The sequence below is a fragment of the Danio rerio genome, chromosome 16 (assembly GCF_049306965.1).
Source record: "Danio rerio strain Tuebingen ecotype United States chromosome 16, GRCz12tu, whole genome shotgun sequence".
In the NCBI taxonomy this organism is placed as follows: Eukaryota; Metazoa; Chordata; class Actinopteri; order Cypriniformes; family Danionidae; genus Danio; species Danio rerio.
In genome coordinates, this window is record NC_133191.1 from 26,346,948 (window position 1) to 26,368,749 (window position 21,802).

A 21,802-nucleotide genomic window follows, 5' to 3' on the forward strand; every position below is an offset into this window, starting at 1 on the left:
GTCAGTGATGGTTTAGGGTCCTATGTCATCTGCTGGTGTTGCTCCAATGTGTTTTCTAAGGTCCACGGTCAACGCAGCTCTATGCCAGGAACTTTAGAACACTTCATGCTTCCTGCTGCTGACCAACTTTATGGAAATGCAAATTTCATTGTCCAACAGGACTTGGCACCTGCACACATCACCAAAGCTACCAGTAACTGCTTTAAGAGCCATGGTATCTCTGTTCTTATTTGGCAAGCAAACTCCCATGACTATAACCCTATAGAAAATCTATGAGGTTGTGTGAAGAGGAAGATCCAATATGCCATACCCAACAATGCAGAAGAGCTGAAAGCCACTATCTGAGCAACCTGGGCTCTCATAGCACCTAAGCAGTGTGACAGACTGCTCTGGTATTCTGTGGTATTTAAACTGTGCTACTGACTGTCCTGGCCCAGATCCAGTATGGTGCTGGCTCAGATTCAACATGGTACTGGACCAAATCCAGAACAGTTTTGAACCAGATCTGGCCCAGACATGTGTCAAATCAACATAAATGAATCCTCAACTGGCATAGATCTGGCCCAGTGTTGGTGAGGATAAGCAAAAACAGTTCATAACAATTTAGGCCAGGTGTGTTTTTATTTTTCGCTATCTGTTTTGAGATTGGTTTGGATCCATATTGAAGGCATGAAACCAATGTGACTATAATGCATCTTTGGCTATTTGAAAATGGATTCAGTCTGGAATCAGCTGCCATCTGGGTATATTCTGCCTCAGATGTCATACCAAGTGACCTAACAACTCCTGATGCATATGGCATATATGAAATGAAAACACATCATGAGATTTAAAGTCATCATCTGAAGATTTATAGGAGATTTATCACCAGCCTTCCCAGTGGTGACTATCTCACGACATTGGACGAACTGCTTTCACTACAACAGTAACCTTCATAACCTTTTACATAATCATGCTCCACTAAAAACCAGGACTTTTTCATGTACTCTGTCTGCACCTTGGTTCACTCCTACTCATAAAAGGACATCTTGTAAGCTGAAAAACACATCTCACTGTACACAAGGACATGTATGCATATCACATTCATTATTATAACGACTGTATTTCTGTAGCTAAACTCACATACTACTCCAGTTTAATCAGCTCTAATGCCGAGTTCAGACTGCATGATTTTCAAAGTAGTCGCGTCACAGATGTTTTCACGCTGCATGACTATCTGGGGCAGGGTTCTGTCACTGCTGTGTTTACACTGCAAGATGGCTCGGCGACAGGGGGTATCATGTTGCATGACTTTAAAATAGGAAGAATTGCCAACAACTTTGTCTCGGTCCGCAAACTACGTCTCACAACCAAACACACGCGAGAAGTGACATGGAAACAACGTAAGGTCACATAGTATATATTTTGATATTAACTACATAATGAAAAAGCCTTTAGTGGGGTAGAAAAAATACTTATTTTGCTCACCTGCATTTTAGATAATTAGCAATTTTCTTTAAATTATTTCTTTTTCTACCTGGTTATGGTATTGCACAGATGACACATCAAGGAGATACGGGTGCTCCTGCCAAATTTCCACTAGTTTTCCCTCCATTTCTTGGGTCCAAATATATTGAAATGAAGCCCTTTTACCTTCTCCACAACTTCTCGCTTACCTGCAGATACCCATACTAGTGGATGCTGCTCTCTCATTGGCTGTAGGTAATTGCTGATGTTATTTAGAACACATTTTACACAGTGTGATTTTAAATCGCCAACAGGTCCAGATATTTAGCATGCCAAATATCTCACAGCTGTCAGAGACTCATTGCTCTTTCTTTCAGATCGTGGCTTTAATATTTTACACTGTGTGATTGTTACTCACGTGAACGAACACCAATTTGCCTGTAATTCCAGGCATTTGTCTGCGATTTCCAAAAGCCTGTCAGCAGGTCAAAATTGGGGCTAAAATCATGAGTTTGAACTAGGCACAATGAAGGCAATTTTAAATCCCTCTTCTCTCTCCTAACTAACGTCACAAAACCCTCTGTTACATCCCCCAAACATATATACTGCTGACTTATGTAACACCTTAGCTTAATTTTTTTCTTCAAAAATTGAACACATTCATTAGCAAATTATGTCCACTTCTGTTTTGAATCCACCAGTCCGCATTTTCTTCACCCCCTCTTATTTATTCTCAGAATTTACTCTACCCTTAGTAACTGATATCTCTAGTCTCATTCTTAAATCCAAACCCTCTATGTGCAGGTTAAACCTCTTACCTACTGCTCTCATGAAGGCCATACTCCCTTCCCTGTCTCCTCTCATCATTGACATAATTCACTCATCTCTTGCCACTGCAATTGTTCCTTCCCCTCACAAAGTTGCTGCTATAACTTCAATTTTAAAGAAATCTGGCTTAGATCCCAATAACCTCAGTAGCTTTCCTTCTGTTTCAAATCTTCCATTTATCCCTGCTGAAAAACCCAGCGTAAAAACCCTGAACAGCTAAGACCAGGCTGGAAATGGCGGGAAAGAGGCCTGGAAATGGCCAGACCCTTTTAAAACGACTAGCTAAAACCAGCCAACCAGCCTAGGCTGGTTTAAGCTGTTTTTTTAGTAGGGATCTCCAAAAATCTTGTAATAAATGTTGCCTCTCAACTCCACATCTATCTTTTTCTGTAATAACTTATACAAACAATTCCAGTCTGGTTTTCGCCCACTTCATAGCACTGAAACAGCTCTCCTCAAAATAACTGATGACCTCCTCCTAGTTGCTGACCCTGGTTCACTATCCATTTTTCTGCTTGAATTCTTCATTTTACCTCATCATTCAGTTGTGGGTCCCCTGCTATTTATCATCTACCTTCTTCCACTTGGTTATATTTTCCAAAAACATCAAATCCATTTTCAATGCTACGCAGAGGACAACCAGCTTTACCTATCAACCAAACCTAACCTTTAAAGTTCTACCATCATGCCTTACCAACTGCTTTTCAGACATAAAATCCTGGTTTACCTCAAGCTTCCTGAAATAAACGATAATTTAACCGAACTTCTTTTCATAGGTACACCACCCACTTTTAACAAATACCATAACTTTTCTATCTCCACAGATGATTCTGTCATTAGCTCATCCCATCAGGTTAAGAGTCTGGGGGTCATCTTCAACAACACCCTTTCATTCACAGCACATGTTAAAAATTTCACCTGGTTCGCTTATTTTCACCTTCGACATATAAATCCTTCACATCCTTTCCTCACACCTCATTCAACTAGCATTCTTCTTCATAGTTAAGTCACATTCCATTTAGACTATTGTAATTCCCTTCTGTTTGGTCTCGCTAAAAAGCCCTTCATAAATTACAATTGGTAGAAAACACTGCAGCCCATATTATCACAAACACCCCCTCTATCTGTCACATCACATCCATTCTACTACAGCTTCCTTGGCTTCCCATCGTTTTCAGAATGAATTAGAAAATTCTTCTTCTCACTTTCAAATCCATTAATAACCTTGCTCCTCCATACCTTACTAACCATGTTCATATTGCCACATCTTCTTGAACACTCTTCTTCTTCCATCCACCTCACTGTTCCCTCTGTTCGCTTTGGGGAAGTTTGGGGACTACAAAAAATACATCCAGGCTAGTGAGATCACAAACATTTCAGGTTACACACATTCACCACGCGCAGCAAAGGGGTGTTATGTAGCAGAGAAAGCTAAAATGTCCAAACACTGTTATTTTCACAGAGCTTCTTCTGTTTCTGTATTTTGGCTTCCAAAGGACATGACACAAAAAGAGAAGTGCTTACAATTCGATTTTAATTATGTTTCAGAGAATTATTAAAAAAAATATATATATATATATATAGCTAGCATTATACAAAGGACAGCTTTTGGAATATCTCCCAGTACAGCGCTAGATTTGACTAAAAACTCTTCAAAGGAGCAGTTCCAACCATAATAGACGAAGCTGTGGATTGTGAGCCACAACCTGTGTTCTATAAAGGGTACGTTGGAAGCGGAATGTATGACCATATGATGTTGTTTAGACCTGTAATGTTGTAACACGGTTGTCATGAAGTCAGTTCCTAAGTAAACAATCATGGTGAGTAAAACTGTGTCAGAAGTAATGGTGTAGTAGTTAAAGTAAGAACAAACTACACCTGAAAAAAACTCGTATAAGGAGTTCACTGACAAAATGGAGAGAGATGAGCCAGCCCCACTGATGTTAGCTTCGCAGCTAACACCACCAGGCAGGGTCGTCTTCAACAACACAACCGAATGGCAGAGATGGATGAAACAGTTTGAGCGCTACAGAATAGCGTTGAGGTTGGAAACAATCACAGCAATATCAGGTGAATACTTTTATGTACACTGCAGGTGAAGATGCCAAGGAAATTTTATATGTGCTGCCTTTAACCGAAGAGGAAAAGAAATCTTATGCTATAGTTACGGAAGCTTTTAATAAACACTGCATCAACAACAGAAATAACATTTTTGAAAGAGTGTAGAGTCGTTCATTACATTACAGCAGTTCATTCACTAGCTGAACTGTGTGATTTCTTAGCTCTAAAAGAAGAATTATTAATAGACCGAATCGTTGTCGGCATATGTGATGCCAAACTGTCAGAAAGTTTACAACTAGATGCTTAACTGACACTTCAGAAGTGTAAGTGTAAGTATAACAAAAGTAAGACAGAGTGCAGAAGTGAAAAAGCAGCAGCTAATATTACATGGAGCAAAGCAACCAATTGGATTGGTGAAGTGTATCCACATGAAAATGATGGGTAAAATGAATTCATTACTCTGAATGGAGTCTTTAAGTTAGACATGGGTAACAGCAATTCCATGCAACAAATTCTCCACCCAAAAACATGGTGCACTGCATCCCACAGGAAAGTGCAGTTTGGTCCAGGTAACCATAAGCTAGATGTAAAGGGCAGATTTAAAGAGGAGCTACGTGTTAAAGATTAAACCACCATACAAGATGTTTATGTGGTTGATGGGCTGTCAAAACCCCTACTGGGCCTTCCTGCAATTGAAGCCTTAACGTTAATACAGCGTCTCTACACTGTAAATGAAAAACAGGATCATATTAGAAACAAATACCCCTCAGTTATCTCAGTCTTGGGGAAATTAAAAAGCCTTATACGATTAAGTTGGAACCCGTACTGAACCAAGGGCAGTGTCATATGTACTTTCATCCCCTCATCAGGTACCTCTTCCAATGAGAGATAAGGTATTTGCTGAGCTGAAGTGCATGAAGAATATGGGGGTTATTTCCAAAGTGATTCAACGCAGCTTGTGGTGTGCAGGAATGGTTGTTGTGCCCAAAGCCCAGGGAAAGATACGGCTATGTATCGACTTGACCCATTTAAACAAGTGGATGTTGTGAGAAAGACATATACTTTCAGCAGTGGACCAGACGCTTGCGAGTTTTCACAAAGCTTGATGCAACGTCTGGGTTCTGGCAGATCCCATTGTCACAAGAGAGCAAATTGTTGACAACATTTATTACCCTATTTGGGAGATATGCATTCAACTGTCTACCATTTGGGATCTCATCGGCCCCAGAACACTTTCAGCGCTGCCTACCACAAATACTGGAAGGGTACAAAGGGGTTGTGTGTCATGCAGATGAAATATTTGTACATAGAGAATATATAAACAGCCACAAGAGAGACTGCACTGTGTCCTCAAAAGACTTAGGGAAGAAGGATTGACCTTGAACGAGAAGTGTGTGTTTGCTAAGTGTGTGTTTGCTACAGACAACATTATGTTTATGGGTCACCACATCACAGTCGAAGGAGTTGCACCAGACCCTGGTAAAGTCAGGGAGATTATAGAGATGCCTGAACTAACGGGGTTTGAAGGAGTAAAAAGTCTTTTGGGCATGGCTATTTATCTAGGAAAATTTCTGCCTCACCTTGCATCATACACCCACCCACTCAAAGAGCTGCTTAGCAAGAAAAATGAATGGTGTTGGGTAATACCGCAAAAAAAGGAGGTTCAGAAATTGAAAGTGTAGTTGAGCTCTCACCGGGTGTTGTCCCCATACTTACCAACAGCAGAGACATGTGTTGCTGCTGATGCCTCTTCCTATGTCTTGGGTGGTGTTTTGAGTCAAAAACAGTGAAATGGTATATGGAAACCAGTAGTGTACATTTCCAGAGGCCTCTCTGAGGCAGAAAAACATTATGCCTAGTTAGAAAAAGAAGCCCTTGCTGTCACATTTGACATTGTGCATATGCCGGGTAAGCAGCTCATAACCTCTGACACGTTATCAAGAGCCCCAGCAAAACATACATTTCAAGAGTGCACACTTAGCTCATGATTTATACATAGCTTGTCTGGCGTGCTGTCCTGGGAGAGAGCCCTGAGCTCAAGGGATCTTCGGGCCCAGGGCTTCCCCATTTCGTCTATAATATAGAGCATATTTAATTGGTGGGAGGAAACCAGGGAACTCGGGGGAAACCCACGCAGACACGGGGAGAACATGCTAACTCCACACAGAAATACCAGATGGCCGTTTCAGATGACAGTTCTTGCTGCTAGGCATCAGTGCTAGTCACTGGACCACCATGCCGCCCTGGATATTCTGGATAAACGTGGAAGAAGGGGAGGAGCTGGGGTTTCTTCCAGACGAAGATAGTTATAGATAGAAAGTGAGGATATATATAGTGATTTGGGATCCTTTGATTGGAGGATCATGATTAGCTAATGTGTGCCAGCTGGGTCAAACATTAGCACGTGCTCCTCTCGAAATTGGTTTAAAATTAAACTTCACTTACGCAGAAGGAGAAAAGGGAAGAGGAGGAAGTGAAGATGTTGGATGCAGTGATTTAGGTTCTCCCAGCTACAGAGGCAGGTTTGACTACAATAATCAAGAGTCAGAAAGCTGATCTGATTTGTGAAAAACTCATCATATACTGTGAGACAAAGTGGCCGATGAAACAAGCTCTTCCCCCTGAGTTGGTGCCATACTGGCCTGAAAGAGAAAATCTTACTGTTGCTTAAGACCTACTCCTCAGAGGCCAAAGGATAGTAGTTCCTCAATGCATGAGGCTAGAGGGCTCCGTAAGATACACAATGGTCACCAGGGTATTGTCAACTGCCAAGCCAAAGCTCGCAAGGCGGTCTGGTGGCCAAGACTGTCTGTTCACATTAGTCAGTTGGTGGAGAACTGTACTATATGTTCACAGTATAGGGCAGAACACATAACTCTTGCTGACCAACGCAGTGCCTGACGGACCCTAGCAATGGGAGGGCACAGACTTATTTTTCTGGGAAAAGACTATGTATCTTCTGGTTGTGGACTATTTTTCACGCAACATTTTACCAGCACATCTTAATGTAGCCACAGCCGATACTGTTATTGCAGTGCTAAAAGATTGTTCCAGAGACTGTAATGTTGGACAATGGACCAAAGATTAACTGTGCACTCTTTAAGAATTTTGCAAGTGATTATGGGTTTGCACATATTACCAGCAGCCCGAGATACAGACAAAGAAATAGCGGACCGTGCAGTGGCAACCGTAAAAGGACTATGGAAAGGAGGCGGAGAGAAAACAAAAGTTTTGCTGACATATCGGGCTACGTCTCTTGAGAATGGCTACTCCCCAGCACAACTTCTCCTGGGGAGAGTACTGCGCACCACATTACCACAGCTTACAAAGATTTTAAAACCTTAATGGCCAAAAATCAAGGAGTTCAAGAAGTTTGAGAGACGAGCTAAAGACAAACAGTGATGCTGGTATGACATGTGTCACAGGGTACCTCCTTGCCAATACTGCAACCTGCATAAAGTGTGTGGCTGCCAAGAAAACAATCACAAGGGACAGTCATGAGTCCAGTGGAAACACCAAGATCTTACATCATACACACTGATGAAGGACTGCTAAGGAGAAACCACACTCATGTGTGGGCAATGCACCCAGTGCAACATAAAGAACCCACCGAATCCAGAGACACAACTCATGACACAGGTAACACTGAAACTCATATCTATCCTGTAGAAGACAAGGATAGGTCCAGGGAGTCTTATGTGACAAATTCAGGCAGAGTGTCACAGCTTCCTAAGCATTTGAAGTTGTAAAGCGAAAAGAGGTTATGTTCTAACAAGAGAGAAGAAAAATGGTAAAAAGAAAAGCAAATTGTTTGCTTGAGTTCAAGATAATGTTTACAGATGATGTCACTTCTAGTAGAATTTTTGTTCTTACAAGTAAATGTTAAAAGAGGATTCTTACTTAAAGATAGGGAGGTGTTTTATAAAGGGTGAATTGGAAGCGCAACATATGAACGTATGATGTTGTTCAGACCTGTAATGTGGTAACACGGTTGTCATGAAGTCAGTTCCTGAGTAAACAATCCAGAGGGAATCAGAACTCATCTATGTAGTCTACGTAACAACCTGTAAGTATTTTATTTGGTCAAATTGATCTATTACATGCATAGAGTCTAGCGTTAATGTTATGTTGTAGCAAAGGCTTAAACAAGGATGTAAACAAAGGGAAATGCTATTTGGCACCGCTAACAATTGAACTACAAATTCATATTTATCCATAAAACCCCAGTAAGCACCCACAACTTCACCACCGCTGCAATGTCTTTCTATGGCTGCATTTACACTGCAGATCGTGATGGTCAATTCTGATTTTGTGACTGTATCCGATTTTTTTTGATAACCTGCTTACATCATCTTTCAAAAGTGACTCGTTTCCGATCGTCTGTATTTACACAGCAAACGGCGAAGGCATAAGGGGGTTCAATTTCACTATGCGAAAGATGTGAAAAATAAAGGCCTGATTTGATTTGATTTATTAATCTGAGGTTGCCACAGCGGAATGAACCTCCAACTTATCCGGCACGTTTTACGCAGTGGATGCCCTTCAAGCTGCAACCCTTCACTGGGAAACATCCATACACACTCATTCACACACACACACTCATCCACTATGGTCAATTTTAGCATACCCAATTTACCTATACCACATGTCTTTGGACTGTGGGGGAAACCAGAGCACCCGGAGGAAACCCACGTGAACACGAGGAATGCCAACTGACCCAGCCAAGGCTCAAAACAGCGACCTTCTTGCTGTGAGGCAAACATGCTACCTACTGCGCCATCGCGTCACCAGAACAGTATTACAGCTCATTTATAAAATGCTATCTGGTACCTGCAAATATTATCATTGAAAATAATTCAGTCTAATAAATCAGTCTTTTTTATTTATAGTAAAACTTCATATGATGTAATTACTGCTAATGTCACAATGCAATGTCACTTAAATTATCACTCCAAGTGTCAAAGATTTTCATGGTTCTATCAATTTAAAGCATTTCATGTGAGAACAAAGTATAAGTGATATAAATGTTTAAATCGTTATTATGAACTTGAAATCGGTCTGAAATTTGTTTTATGAGCTGTCGTAAAGGGTCATGAAACACCAAAACACATTTTTTGAGCTGTTGACAGTTGTATATGTGTCCCAAACTGCTAAAAACACTATTAGGACACCTATATTTCACTAAAAAGTGTAAATTGGTTGTTTTTGCGTTATTTCAAGCAAATTCGTACTTCGGGTTTGAAACGAATTTTTGAAGCTGCGTCATGGCCATGACATAATAGCGTTGTATTCCAGCGTGCAGACTGGGCGTCTGTGCCAGAGTGTGTCTTATTACGTCTTACAGTGTGATTAATGCATGAGTAAAGCTTGGTTCAAACCAATCAGCGCACTCTATTGTGCAACTTCATTAATATTCATTACTGTCAGAGTGTAGACGGCAGAGACGCCACGTTGTATTGGCAAAACAAGCGTGAAGTGTTGCTTTTATAGTTTGCTGCAGTTAAGTTTCGTTTTCATTTTCTCTCTGTGAGAGTGCAGCTGGCGTCACGTGTGGATTAACAGTGTACGCGACGCACGACAACAATAACTTACGTGTCTAAGGAGGGTTATTGTTTACCTGAGAGCTGTTCTTATCTGCAAACGCTGAGATCTGGATTCGCTTGTAGTATCCTCTAAATAAAGACGCGGCTCTAGTTGCTGTGGATTGTCCTGTCTCTACAGATTTGGTAAGTGAGCGACCAGTGCTCTTTGTTTATTCAGTTCGTATTTTATTCGTTTCAAACAAACTATTGCACCGTGTGTAAACAAGTTAGCACTAACAGTTACAACCAAACTATAACCTCGTGTTGGATTTTGTGACCGGAATAACACACGCGGCTTTCTGACACTACCTGCTGTGTGAATCTAAGTTTCCGGGAAATGCTGGGGGTTTTTTTCTCTCATTCGCTGTACGGTATCAAACATTGCATGAAAAATACACGCTTAGAGCAGTTCCTCGAATCAAATATCACGTTTGTCGGGAAGGACATGAATGAATTCTCTGAATGAAAGAGCCAAACTGCAGTTAAAGTCCACCATTTTATAATTTGGCAAATAATTAGACTACAGATGTCCATGTAAACACAGTCACATTGTTCGCTGTGGTTGTGTGTTTTGACTCTGAAATTCAGCGCGCCCAAATAGACACTCACACACCAAGCCTCTTTTCTTCCTCCGACACTCCCCCCTAAACAGAGCTGGACACGCCCACTTTTCTGACTTTTTCCAAAGTAGAGGTGTGAAACGAGGGGGTTTCATGGCCCTTTAAAGCACAAACACTGCCCCCACAGTCACTGCCTAATAGGGCTGCAAGAATATAGTAAGCTGACATGATTTTACAGGTTGGTTTAACTTCCTCTTGAATGTTGCTTGGCTAATAAAACCTGCAGAGAAAAATCCATAACATCTGCATTGAATCTGTAGGTCTGGTTGAATGATAAAGGCAGACTTGCCTAACATGGTCTAAAAATGGCTTACCCAGGGAAGACCAATTAACACTTTTTGCTTTAATGTTAAGATTACATGTTCTCTCTTGGTTAGCAGGAAAGTTTTTTGGTTGTCTTAAAATTGTCGGAGAAAAACAAAACCTTAGATACTAAAAACACAGAGAATTCTCATACCAAAAATCAAATGGGAAAGGCATCAAAAAAGAACTGGGAATGTTGTTGAATTTGCTAGACACCCAGTTTGTTCTAAGGCCCAATCTCAGTTCTACCTCTTAGCCCTTTCCCTTCCCAATTCTCTTTAGCTTTAAGTCGTAGGGTTAAGCAGAAGGGCTTCAAGCAGAGATTATTTTTATATTTTTATATTGCTGCACACGGAAGTAAGGAGATTCACAAATTTGTATTATTTTGTCATTATTATCGATTTTTTTCAACAAACACACATATGTTTTAACTAATAACGGCGTTCATGTTTTACCAAGATGCTTTTTAAAAAACCTGGTAAAATAAAACCTTCTAAATTTCGGTGGTGTAGTGGGTAGCTAGTAGTTGGCATTTCTGTGTGGAGTTTGCATGTTCTCCCTGTGTTCACGTGGGTTTCCTCCAGGTGGTCCAGTTTCCCCCACATTCCAAAGACATGCGATGCAGGTGAATTGACTAAGCTAAATTGGCTGTAGTGTATGTGTGTGAATGTAATAGTGTATGAGTGTTTCCCAATGTTGAGTTGCAACTGGAAGGACATCCACTGCATAAAACATATGCTGGATAAGTTGGCTGTTCATTCCGCTGTGGCAACATCTGATTAATAAAGAAAATGAATGAATAAATAATACCTAATAATAACCCCTTTATAGCAGTCCCACAACATACTTTCAAATCTGTCACTCGCTGACTCTTATACTCTGTCAGAAAAGTCTAGTGCACGGGAATCAGCTTTTCACAGTGTCTGCTGTAATGTTGTTTTTGTGTATTTGCATAGATGAAAATGGCCATGGTCTAAATGCACATTACAGTTATGATCTCATTGCTACATTATATCATTTTGTCAACATGATACTGTTTTCTTCAGAAAATTCCTGAAGATAAATACCAAAAAAATAATGCAACTGGAGTAACTACAGCAGTCGTAATTGTAGAACTCATATTAAGTAAGACTCTGCGATTACATTTGATGACGTGTGCAGGTGTTGTAGTGGTGTCTTATTTCTTAGTAATACATTTTGTAGCCCTTTCTCTTCACACATGTCAAGGGGTTGTAGGGGTATAAAAATAGAATTGGGATTGGGCCCGAATCACCACAGTTTATGTTGGAGAAAGAGAAAATAAACCATTGTTTTGAAGGATTCGGATTTCTGCTTTCCAATCCGTCTCATCTTGAACCAATGTTTATCCTTTTCATCATCCTGTTTCTCAGTATTTAACTGTGAATTGATTTTAATTAATGAATAAGTTAACGCATTGCTTAATATAAGAATGTTCAGTGCATTTGCCTGTCTCTTTATAACTGTTTTCAGAAGCCACCAATCTTGGTCAGAGGTCACGGAGACCTTGAGTGGAACTGAGGACTGGAAGCAACTATTTCTATTGTTATTTCTATGAGTTAATATTGTCTAAAATGATTTTGATATTTTTACTGTTAATTCTTTTAAAGTAATTCTACTTTTTATTCAAGATAGACTTTGTGTAGTAAGGACATTATAACTGCCTGAATGTAGATTCTACCGGTTTTTAACCAGTAGATAAAGACGGCTGAGAATACACTCAGCCTTGGATAAGAAACAGATTATACTTTATGTGTGTGTGTTCTATTTGATTGTTGATCCGTTTCACAGGTCTGGAGTCAGCTCTAATCAGTCTAAGGGATGTCTGACGTTTATGCTTAAGATAATGTTCAGAATTGTACGCACAAACCCCACGTGGAAATTTTCCTAGTCTATCTGTGTTTTAACCAATCAGTTTAGAACACCTATATGTATGACGCAGTTAATGACGTTATGTGAGAGTATAATTGTTATTGATTGGTGATTGTAAGCAGAGCGGCCTAGGAACTCATTGCGAGTGTTGAAGCTGGCTTCTGCGAATGAAACTGCAAACTATCTTCAGTAAACTTGATTTATTTATTTAAATCTCTGACTCCGGCTCTTCTTCATCTACCAGACTGGTCATTCTTTGGGTTAAACTGTAAACTACCCCTACAGTTTAATTATTAAATATTAACAGTGTAGTAAACTTTTCTGGCAGTAATTAGAAATGGTTTGGCCACTGTTTTACAAACTACCCACATAGCAAAATTTCTCTGGCCCAGCTCTGGCCCACACAATCAGGTTTTGCTTGGCCCACATGCCACAGTGAATTACGATACATGACTGGACCAAGTCTGGCTTCCAGACAAGGGCCAAACATGGACCATATCTGGGACAAGTCTCAGCCAAGATAATAACTCATCATTGGGCCTGAACTGGGCCAGAGAGGTTGTTGTGTCACAATTGCAATAAAATTTATAAACCTATAAAGCCCTGTGCTTTAGGCACACTAAAAGCGACCTGATTGGTAGAATGTTTTATTAATTAAAAGATAATTTTAATGTAATTTAAAAGTGGGTCAATACAGGCCAAATTTACACGGCCCACATATAAATTTTTAACATCTGGGCCAAATACTACATTTTAAATTTGGCACAAATCTTGTGTGCCGCCTTAAAGACGGTGCCAACTCTGCCAAACAAGGGGCCATTTTTGGTCCACATACTGCATGCCAGTGCTGGATGAATGCCTTCTGTGCCAGCTTGATGCCACATCTGGGTCAGAATTTTTTTGTTACCTGGATACACTTAAAACCTGGGTAACACTACAATAAAGATTTTATTAGCATATTTATTGGAAAGATTCTTTATAATGAAAAATAATTCTTTAGTTAATCAAAAATCTGTTAAAAAATTTTGTTCTGGGGGACCAAAAAAGCTCACATTCGTATAATGACAGTTTAACTCATAACACTATGGTTAAAATATAGCTACATCAGCAAAACCATGGCTGATTTGTGATTATACTATAGTTGGTTTGTTTTGCTTTATTCATAATTGTATTATAGTTATTCTATTAAACATAATCCCATATAGGCTGCTATAATACTCCTTAAAATATTGGGCTTAAGCAAATAATATTTAGGGCATTCACTTTTATGCTTCTGGTAAGACTTTTAATTGTCCTCTATTGAAAAAAAACTTATGCATAGTAGATCATCGATCGATATTTTATTTAACATGAAATTTTTTATTTACTCTCAAATGTTCAAACAAAATTTTTAAACATGTTTTTTATTTTTCACCTATTTTGATAATTTACAAGTCTTAGACTAAAGTAGGGGGATTTTGACGATTTTGAGCAGTTCGTAATCTGTCCTCAAAAATCCCATAGACACAGAATCTCAGTTTTACTTATTTTAAATAGTTTATATATATATATATATATATATATATATATATATATATATATATATATATATATATATATATATATATATATATATATATATATATATATATATATATATATATTTAAAATCTATCTATCAGGCTCTTTACTGCCTGATAGATATCCGATACAAAGTGAGTCTCAGACTGGACAAGAACCACTGCATTATATTATATTATATTAAAGTAGCCTATTAAAAAAAATAACGGTTGATTGTTTTGTAAGAGTTCATTCATAAAATACTATCATTACTCTTCAGTAGGCCTACTGGTAATCCAACCTGGCTTTTGTTAAAGGTATAGAGATATTGTTGGTTGTTTTGGTCTCTTTCTGGAGGTTAACACCCTACCGGTCCTTCACACCAGTGGATGGCAGTGTGTTTCAGCCCTCTGTGGTGAACGGAAGGCAGCTCTTAGAGTCACTGCCCTCTGCAGGCAACTTTGGGAATAACGGCAGCTCACTAGAAGCTGGCAGCAAAACACTTACCGCCTTTCCGATAGAAAGGAAATCATTCTTCACAATAAAACCATGCTAGTTTGCGAACCGTTCTTTCCTGAGGTGAGTGTAAGCCAACAGCTGTCTGACATATTCGTTATGGCTCGTTTTTATTCGTGCATACATTCGGAGGCTGTGTTTTTTGCTCGTTCAATTCCGTTGTGCCGCACGCGATTGACATATTCCGCATGCACTGTATCTCTCAAGCAGATCCGCCTGCAAATCATGTTTAGTTCAGTAACTTAAAGATGTGTAATTTATGATTAAATGTCTGAAGCTGATGGTATGTTTGTAGCCATTCAGTCAAATGAGCGTGCTAAGTCTGCAGCACCCATTGCTCTATATGTAAGCACGTTTGGCTTATTTCCACGCTCTCGTTTCGTTATTATATAATATTAAAGTGACGGATGATCTGCAAATTACCATAGTGATGTGCTTTGGTTTTATTGATATGGCGTTTATTTCAACATTTTGAACGAGGAACCCCGTGAAGAAATCAGGCCTTTCTGAATCTGAGCATGCTACTTCCCACATTTTCTGCCCTCTATTGTTGCTGCATTGGAAATGTAGGTTGTTTATAACGAGTACATTATTAATCCCTTCACTTTTATAAAGGAGCTCAAAATGTAAAGCAGCGCTGCGAATTTGTTTATACTAGTTGAGATTTCAGAGGAATGGGAAATTAGTTTTGTCTTTTAAATATGCATGAAATGCTTTACAGTAGTATGCCAGAGGTTAGTGAGTAACCGTAGTTGAAAGGTGGGAGAGACGTTTGATTTTTAACCATGTGTATAAATGCATGTGCCAATGGTGATTTTACACAAAATAGTGAAAGGTACACACACAAAAAAAAAACTATATATATATATATATATATATATATATATATATATATATATATATATATATATATATATATATATATATATATGGATTAGCTTGTCAGATGGTCTTCATAACCACACTTTTTGATGTACCAAAAAAAATTCCTAAAGTTTTATAACAAAGTAATATATATATTTTTTTAAATACAAATTATTACATCATATGTCATTTAAGAAAATACCCCATTTTAAATGAAAAACAAGCCTATTGTCAATTATTAGGCAAATTATAAATGACAAACTGGACAGCACAAATAAAATTAATTAATTACATTTGTAAATTCATGGAAAACAATAGCCAAAATCACACCCCCTACCCCCCTGGCTACGAATATTAATATTAATATTCTGGCTGTAATATTATATAGAATCTGATTTTAAACATTTCCACTCTGCTTGTATTATTCCTTTGTTATTGTATTTGATAATGCTTTAAAATGGGCAACTGTTTAACAAATAAATGCTATTATTAGTATTGTATTGGATGTTGTGTTTTACTATACACTATGTTTGTATATTGTACACTCTATATGTTGTCTTTAATTTTTACCACCACATAACTCCTAAACCTTACATTTAAATGGAATATTACATGATTTATGGTTTATTTATTTGTTTGTTTTTTTAAGTTGCTATATTCATTCATTTTTATTTGCTTTCTTTTTCAGGAGGTATTCATCAATTACCGAGACCTAGGGAGCAGTTCTTAAATTTTACATTGGCAGAGAAATCATCTGTTACCTGCAAAATGCTTGGGGTTCAAGAAACAAGGTCTGCTGGGAGTCCTAAAACATACAGCTGTGTTGCATGCTCAGCTACATTTCATAGTTTGTCATCTCTCCTGGTTCACCAAGCATCTCATGCAAGTGAAGCCTCTCATCAGCCGGAATCAACACTACCTACTTGTGTCAGCTGCGGAAGCTTGTTTGTAAGCAAAGATCTTCTTGAAAAACATCACTGTGTAACATTGCCCTCTCCAGTCATTACCTTCGTATGCGATTGTGGCGAGGAGTTTAGTGATTGCATAGCATTTGAGGACCACAAAATACAACATGACTCAGAAAACATAGAACAACTGGATTTGGAAAGGAGTTCTGTTGTTCCAGAAAGCAAAATGCCAACTTGTGTCAGCTGTGGAAACCTATTTGCGACCATGGATCTTCTTGAAAAACACCAATGTGTTAGGTTGCCCACTCCAGAATCTCCAGCATCTCGAGCCCACCTCCACACATGTGACTGTGGCAAGGAGTTTGGTGATTTTACAACACTTGAGGAACACAAAAAACAACATGACACAGAAAACAAGATGGATTTATCTTTTGAGAAGATTCCTGTTATCCCAGAGAAGAAAACAGACCTCATCCGTCTAATCTCAGACCAGGTTTTTCATAGTCTTTCACCTTTAGCTTTCAATGAAAAACAACTTGCACCAATTCCACCTTCTACTTCAGATTCCATAACAAAGACGATAGAATCCACTACAGACATGGAAAGCAAAATCTTGCAGTCTTCCGAATTGCACTTTGTGAATGAAGAGCAAGTGCAGACTCTTGAGGAGGACAATGACACTTTGAACTCCTCAACTGCGCTAAATCATTCTTTGCACGACAATGAGAAGTCACCAGAATCTTCAAAAGAATCAGATGCAGTCGATTCTGGTTTAATGGATCAAGATTCTGGTGAAAAAAAGAAGTCAATCCTAAAGATATTAGCATCTGCCTACATGAGTCATAAACAGCCCGTCCAAATGAAACAGAGGAACTTGCCCCCAAGAAAAGTCTCACCAAGAGCACCAATTCAACCCCCACCCACAGTGATTATATCAAAGCCTGAACCGCCGAAGATTCAATCAACACCATCAAAAGAGACTGTGAGTGTGCAACCTGGAAAGATGTTCTCAAAGAAGGGGAAGATTATACCCGTGACACAAACTCTCTGCCCCGTGGTGGTTCTTGAGACTCGACAGAAACTCTTTGGCCGAGACAATGTGGAAGGTAGACATCAGTGCAGACTCTGTCGTAGAGTTTTCCAAGATCTAGACACCTTGATAATGCATCATGCCTTGCATAAGAAAGAAAGAGTTAAATTTTGTCTTTATTGTCAGCAATTTGTGATCACTGTAATCTCAGTTCCAGAGAACCACGTCTGCTTTAGTTCATTTTCTAAAAATATTCAGCCTTTGACAGCAAAGATGCCCCCAGAACCGGTTATCCCTACAGCTCAACAGCTAGAGAAAATTTTCTACTGTTCGTTATGCAAGCGTGGTTACGCACGGATACGCAGCCTCAAAAGGCACAACTGCCCATGTAAAGCTCCTCTGAAATCCGCATCTCCTACGGTTAACAGAGTTGAACTCAAGCCCCACACCTTAGACAGCAGCACTACAGCGATGCAAATCTCGAAAAACAATCAAATGTCATCACACCACGTGAATATTGGTGTAGGCACAGAGCCGATAAAGGTTGAGGAGCATCACACAGAATTTCCTATTGACAAGAAAAATCAGATTCATCCACCAAAACCTCCTGAGCACAGCTCTAAACCAACTGAGTCAACCATTAACTCAGTTAAACTACCAGAAAACATGGCTAGTATGAAAGAAGAAGAAGAAAAGGAGAAATTGGATGAAAAGCAGTGGACCATGCCACTGGATGATGCTGAAATTGATACACTAGTAGATGGGGAGCAAAAGGATTCAGATGAGGATGATTTGGCTGACATGGATGAAGACGACTGTTATGAAGAGGATGATGTCAATGTAGAGTCTTCTGAGGAAATGGAAATTGATTCGGAATCTCTTAGTGAAGGCTATCAAGTGTTCATTACTAACAAAGGCGTGAAGCGGTATGTTTGCATCGAGTGCCAAAGAAGCTATTCTCGGCAGTTTACTCTAAAAGAGCACCTGAAGGTTTGTGAGGCGAGGATTTTAAAGGAGCAAACTATTGAGAATAAGATAGCTGATTTGCCTGGGCCAATTAAAAAATTTCCATGTCCTCAATGTGGCAAATTTTTCAGCCGTAAAGATAATATGAATATGCATCAAAAAAAGTGCCACGGAAAAACTGCTGTACCTGCAGTAGTAAGCACCAGAACAGAGCCTAAAACTCCTGTAGCCCAAGAAAACCTGTTTGTCCTGTCACCATCCACAGAAAACAAAGCAGTACAACAGGAAACTCCTCAAAATACTAGCAGTAGCAGAAACTGGGGGATTATGTCACTTCCATCTGTTCTCCCAAGAAAAGTGACATGTGAATGCGGAGCCTCATTCACTTGTCCTCGACTACTCTTCGAACATCTGCAGCAGCATGCCCAGGAGTCCTACATTTGTCCACACTGTGGTGAGAGCTTGCAGTCGTGGATGGATTTTGAAGCCCATCAGCAATTGCACAAACAATCTCAAAGTTCAAATGAGCAAAGAGGTCCCCAACAGCGTCCTCATACGTTTTCCCAAGCGCTGCCATTACATGCTCCAACACGACCTCCACAATCTCCAGGTTTTTCTGAGCATAAACCGCCTGCTCTCTTGCCACCTAAACATTTGAACAATGGGCCAGATACAGCGCCACTTACTTGCCCCAGATGCAAAAAGAACTTCAGTCAGCGCAGTTCTTTGGCAAGGCACATACGGTTGCGTTGCACTGGTGATCCTACAACTCAGAAGAAACACCCCTGCACTCGATGTGGTGCCACCTTCCTCAATCCATTAAACCTTAAAATTCACGTTCAAAGCAATACCTGTAAACCTGCATTCAAACCAATTCGCTGCCCGGTCTGTGTTCGTTGGTTCAGTTGTCTAGATGGGCTCAAGAGACACCTGGTCTCGCACAGCAGGCAAGCAGTCTGTCAGATTTGTGACCAAAACTGTCCAAACCTTCAGGCACTCGAGGAACATAAAAGAAAGGTTCATGGCTTGAACAACAGATTGAGGCCAGAGGAGAATGCACCGAATCTGTCGTCCCAACCAAGTGTGGAAAACACTTCAGTTACTCCTTTTCAATGTCATGTTTGCCTTCGCTATTATCCAAAGCTTCAATCCCTGAAGGATCACCTAAGGAAAGTTCATCGGCCTAAACAGCCAAAACAAAACAATCTGAGTACCACAGAACCAGTTCGCATAGGGCAGTTTCTGTGTCAGATATGCGGGCGCAGCTATCCTACCATTAAGTCTTTAAAGAACCACAGAAGAAGGGTGCATAATATTCTCGGTGCTGTGTTTCCACCAATGAAGGGACCTGAGCAAAACAGCGCTCCCGGTCAATTTCAATGTCACATTTGCTCACGCAGCTATCCTGATATACAGTCCCTCCGAAACCACAGGAGAAGGGTCCATGGGATTGTGGGAGGTTTAGACGTGTCAAAGGGGGTCACGCAACATAATCTATACAAGTGTCTGATTTGCCAGCGCAGCTACCCTGATGAAATATCTCTAAAAAATCACAGGAGGAGGGTTCATCGCATTTTAGGCCCAGTCCCTGAACCGTCAGTATCCACAATAGCAACAAATGACATAGAAGAAGATCTAGATCAGAAGCCAATACCTTTCCTGTAAATGAATGCATTTTTAAACTGTGAATCTGCTGCCTGTGTGTTGCTATAAATTGGAGCATTGTGTTAGAATGCTGAAAAAGAAGAAAAAAGAACTGCTATAAGGCAGCATTTGAGTACATTATTCAATTTTTAAGAAGTAGAAAGGATTTTCAGTAGCTTAAACATTTTTAAAAAGTTCATATCTGATCAGTAGTGTATCAGGTTTTTGTTGTCTTGTTGATATCATTTTAAGCTTCCTCTGTATTTCATCAATGCTGCCTTAATTTAATTCATGTATTAAATACAGATGTTTTGTTTTCCTCAGTGAAAGGGAGATTTTTCTTTTGCAAGCAGTGTATAAAATGTAAAATAGATTAGTTGACAACTGTTTTTATAGAACCCATTGTGTATTGTTAGTGTACTGTAAATAATACATTTTGATGTGAACATGTTGTACGTTACATCAATAAACACAACAGTGACACCTTTATAAGTCTCAGATTAATTTGAACATTCTGTAGTTCCTGTCTAAAGATTTTTACAACTTCAGTAAAAACATTTTGTAAACTTCCTAATGCAAAGATATTAAAACTGATTTTATAATTAGTAATATGCATCGCTAAAGACTTAATTTAGAAATTTTAAAGGTGATTTTTTTTTTCAATGTTTAAAATTTTTGTAACCCTCAAATTCCAGATTTTCAGATAGGCTAATCTCTGCCAAATATTGTCATATTTTATGAAACTATTCATCAATAGAAAGCTTATTTGTTGTATAATTCTTAATTTCGAATCTTCATAATATTTACATAGAAAATTCACACACACACACACACACAAATAAGGGTCTGTAAATAAGAGCATATATATTGAGCCCAGCATAAATAAATACTTAATGTAAGACAACTGCCCAAACATTAGCACATCTGAAATAAGATGTTAAGATTTGATTTTTTTTTTTAAGTGGAAAAATCAAGAGGAATAAAAATATATTAAATTTTTTTTATTATTTAAATGTATTATCTTCAAAACCCTTAACATGTCACGCGACCACGCTAGAATTTTATTGAACATCTGTTTACTGATTTGATAAAATGCACCAAAATGTATTTGCATTCGCTGAGAAATTGATTTAAAAAAAAAGGAAAATTATAAATTTGTAAAAATGTATGTGCTGCACTTTTTCCACATTTTATTTAATTGTGTTATTTAATTTCTTTTAATTGTTATTTTTATTTGGTTAGTTGGTAACGTTTAATAGAATATCACAAATTCAGATACCTCCCCAGTGATGGGTTGCTGCTGGAAGGGCATCCGCTGCGTAAAACATATGCTGGATAAGTTGGCGGTTCATTCCGCTGTGGTGACCCCAGATGAATAAAGGTACCAAGCCGAAAAGAAAATGAATGAATGATATTCAGATACATGTTATGTGCATGGTAATTGTGTGTTAATTCTGTTTTTAATTAATTATTGAAATAAATACATTCTCGGCTTTTTATATGACGTTTTGACAACATAATGCACGTTAATTGCAGCCAAACTACAAGCATTTTACAATAATTCGTTTATTTATTTACATAAAGAGTGATTTAGGGATATTTTAC

General features: G+C 38.9%; 1 protein-coding gene across 1 annotated transcript; it reads left to right on the plus strand.

The window, feature by feature from the left end:
- The first annotated feature begins 14,732 nt into the window (after window positions 1–14,732).
- im:7147486 lies at window positions 14,733–20,686 on the plus strand. Its single transcript, XM_005158156.3, has 2 exons — window positions 14,733–14,848; window positions 16,338–20,686. The coding sequence occupies exon 2, from the start codon at window positions 16,418–16,420 to the stop codon at window positions 20,216–20,218; it is 3,801 nt and encodes a 1,266-aa protein (XP_005158213.1). The 5' UTR covers window positions 14,733–14,848; window positions 16,338–16,417; the 3' UTR covers window positions 20,219–20,686.
- Window positions 20,687–21,802: the final 1,116 nt, after the last annotated feature.

What these genes read in the sequence shown, in the direction of transcription:
- im:7147486 (XM_005158156.3), top strand. Translation starts at nt 16,418, where the DNA reads ATGCTTGGGGTTCAAGAAACAAGGTCTGCTGGGAGTCCTAAAACATAC.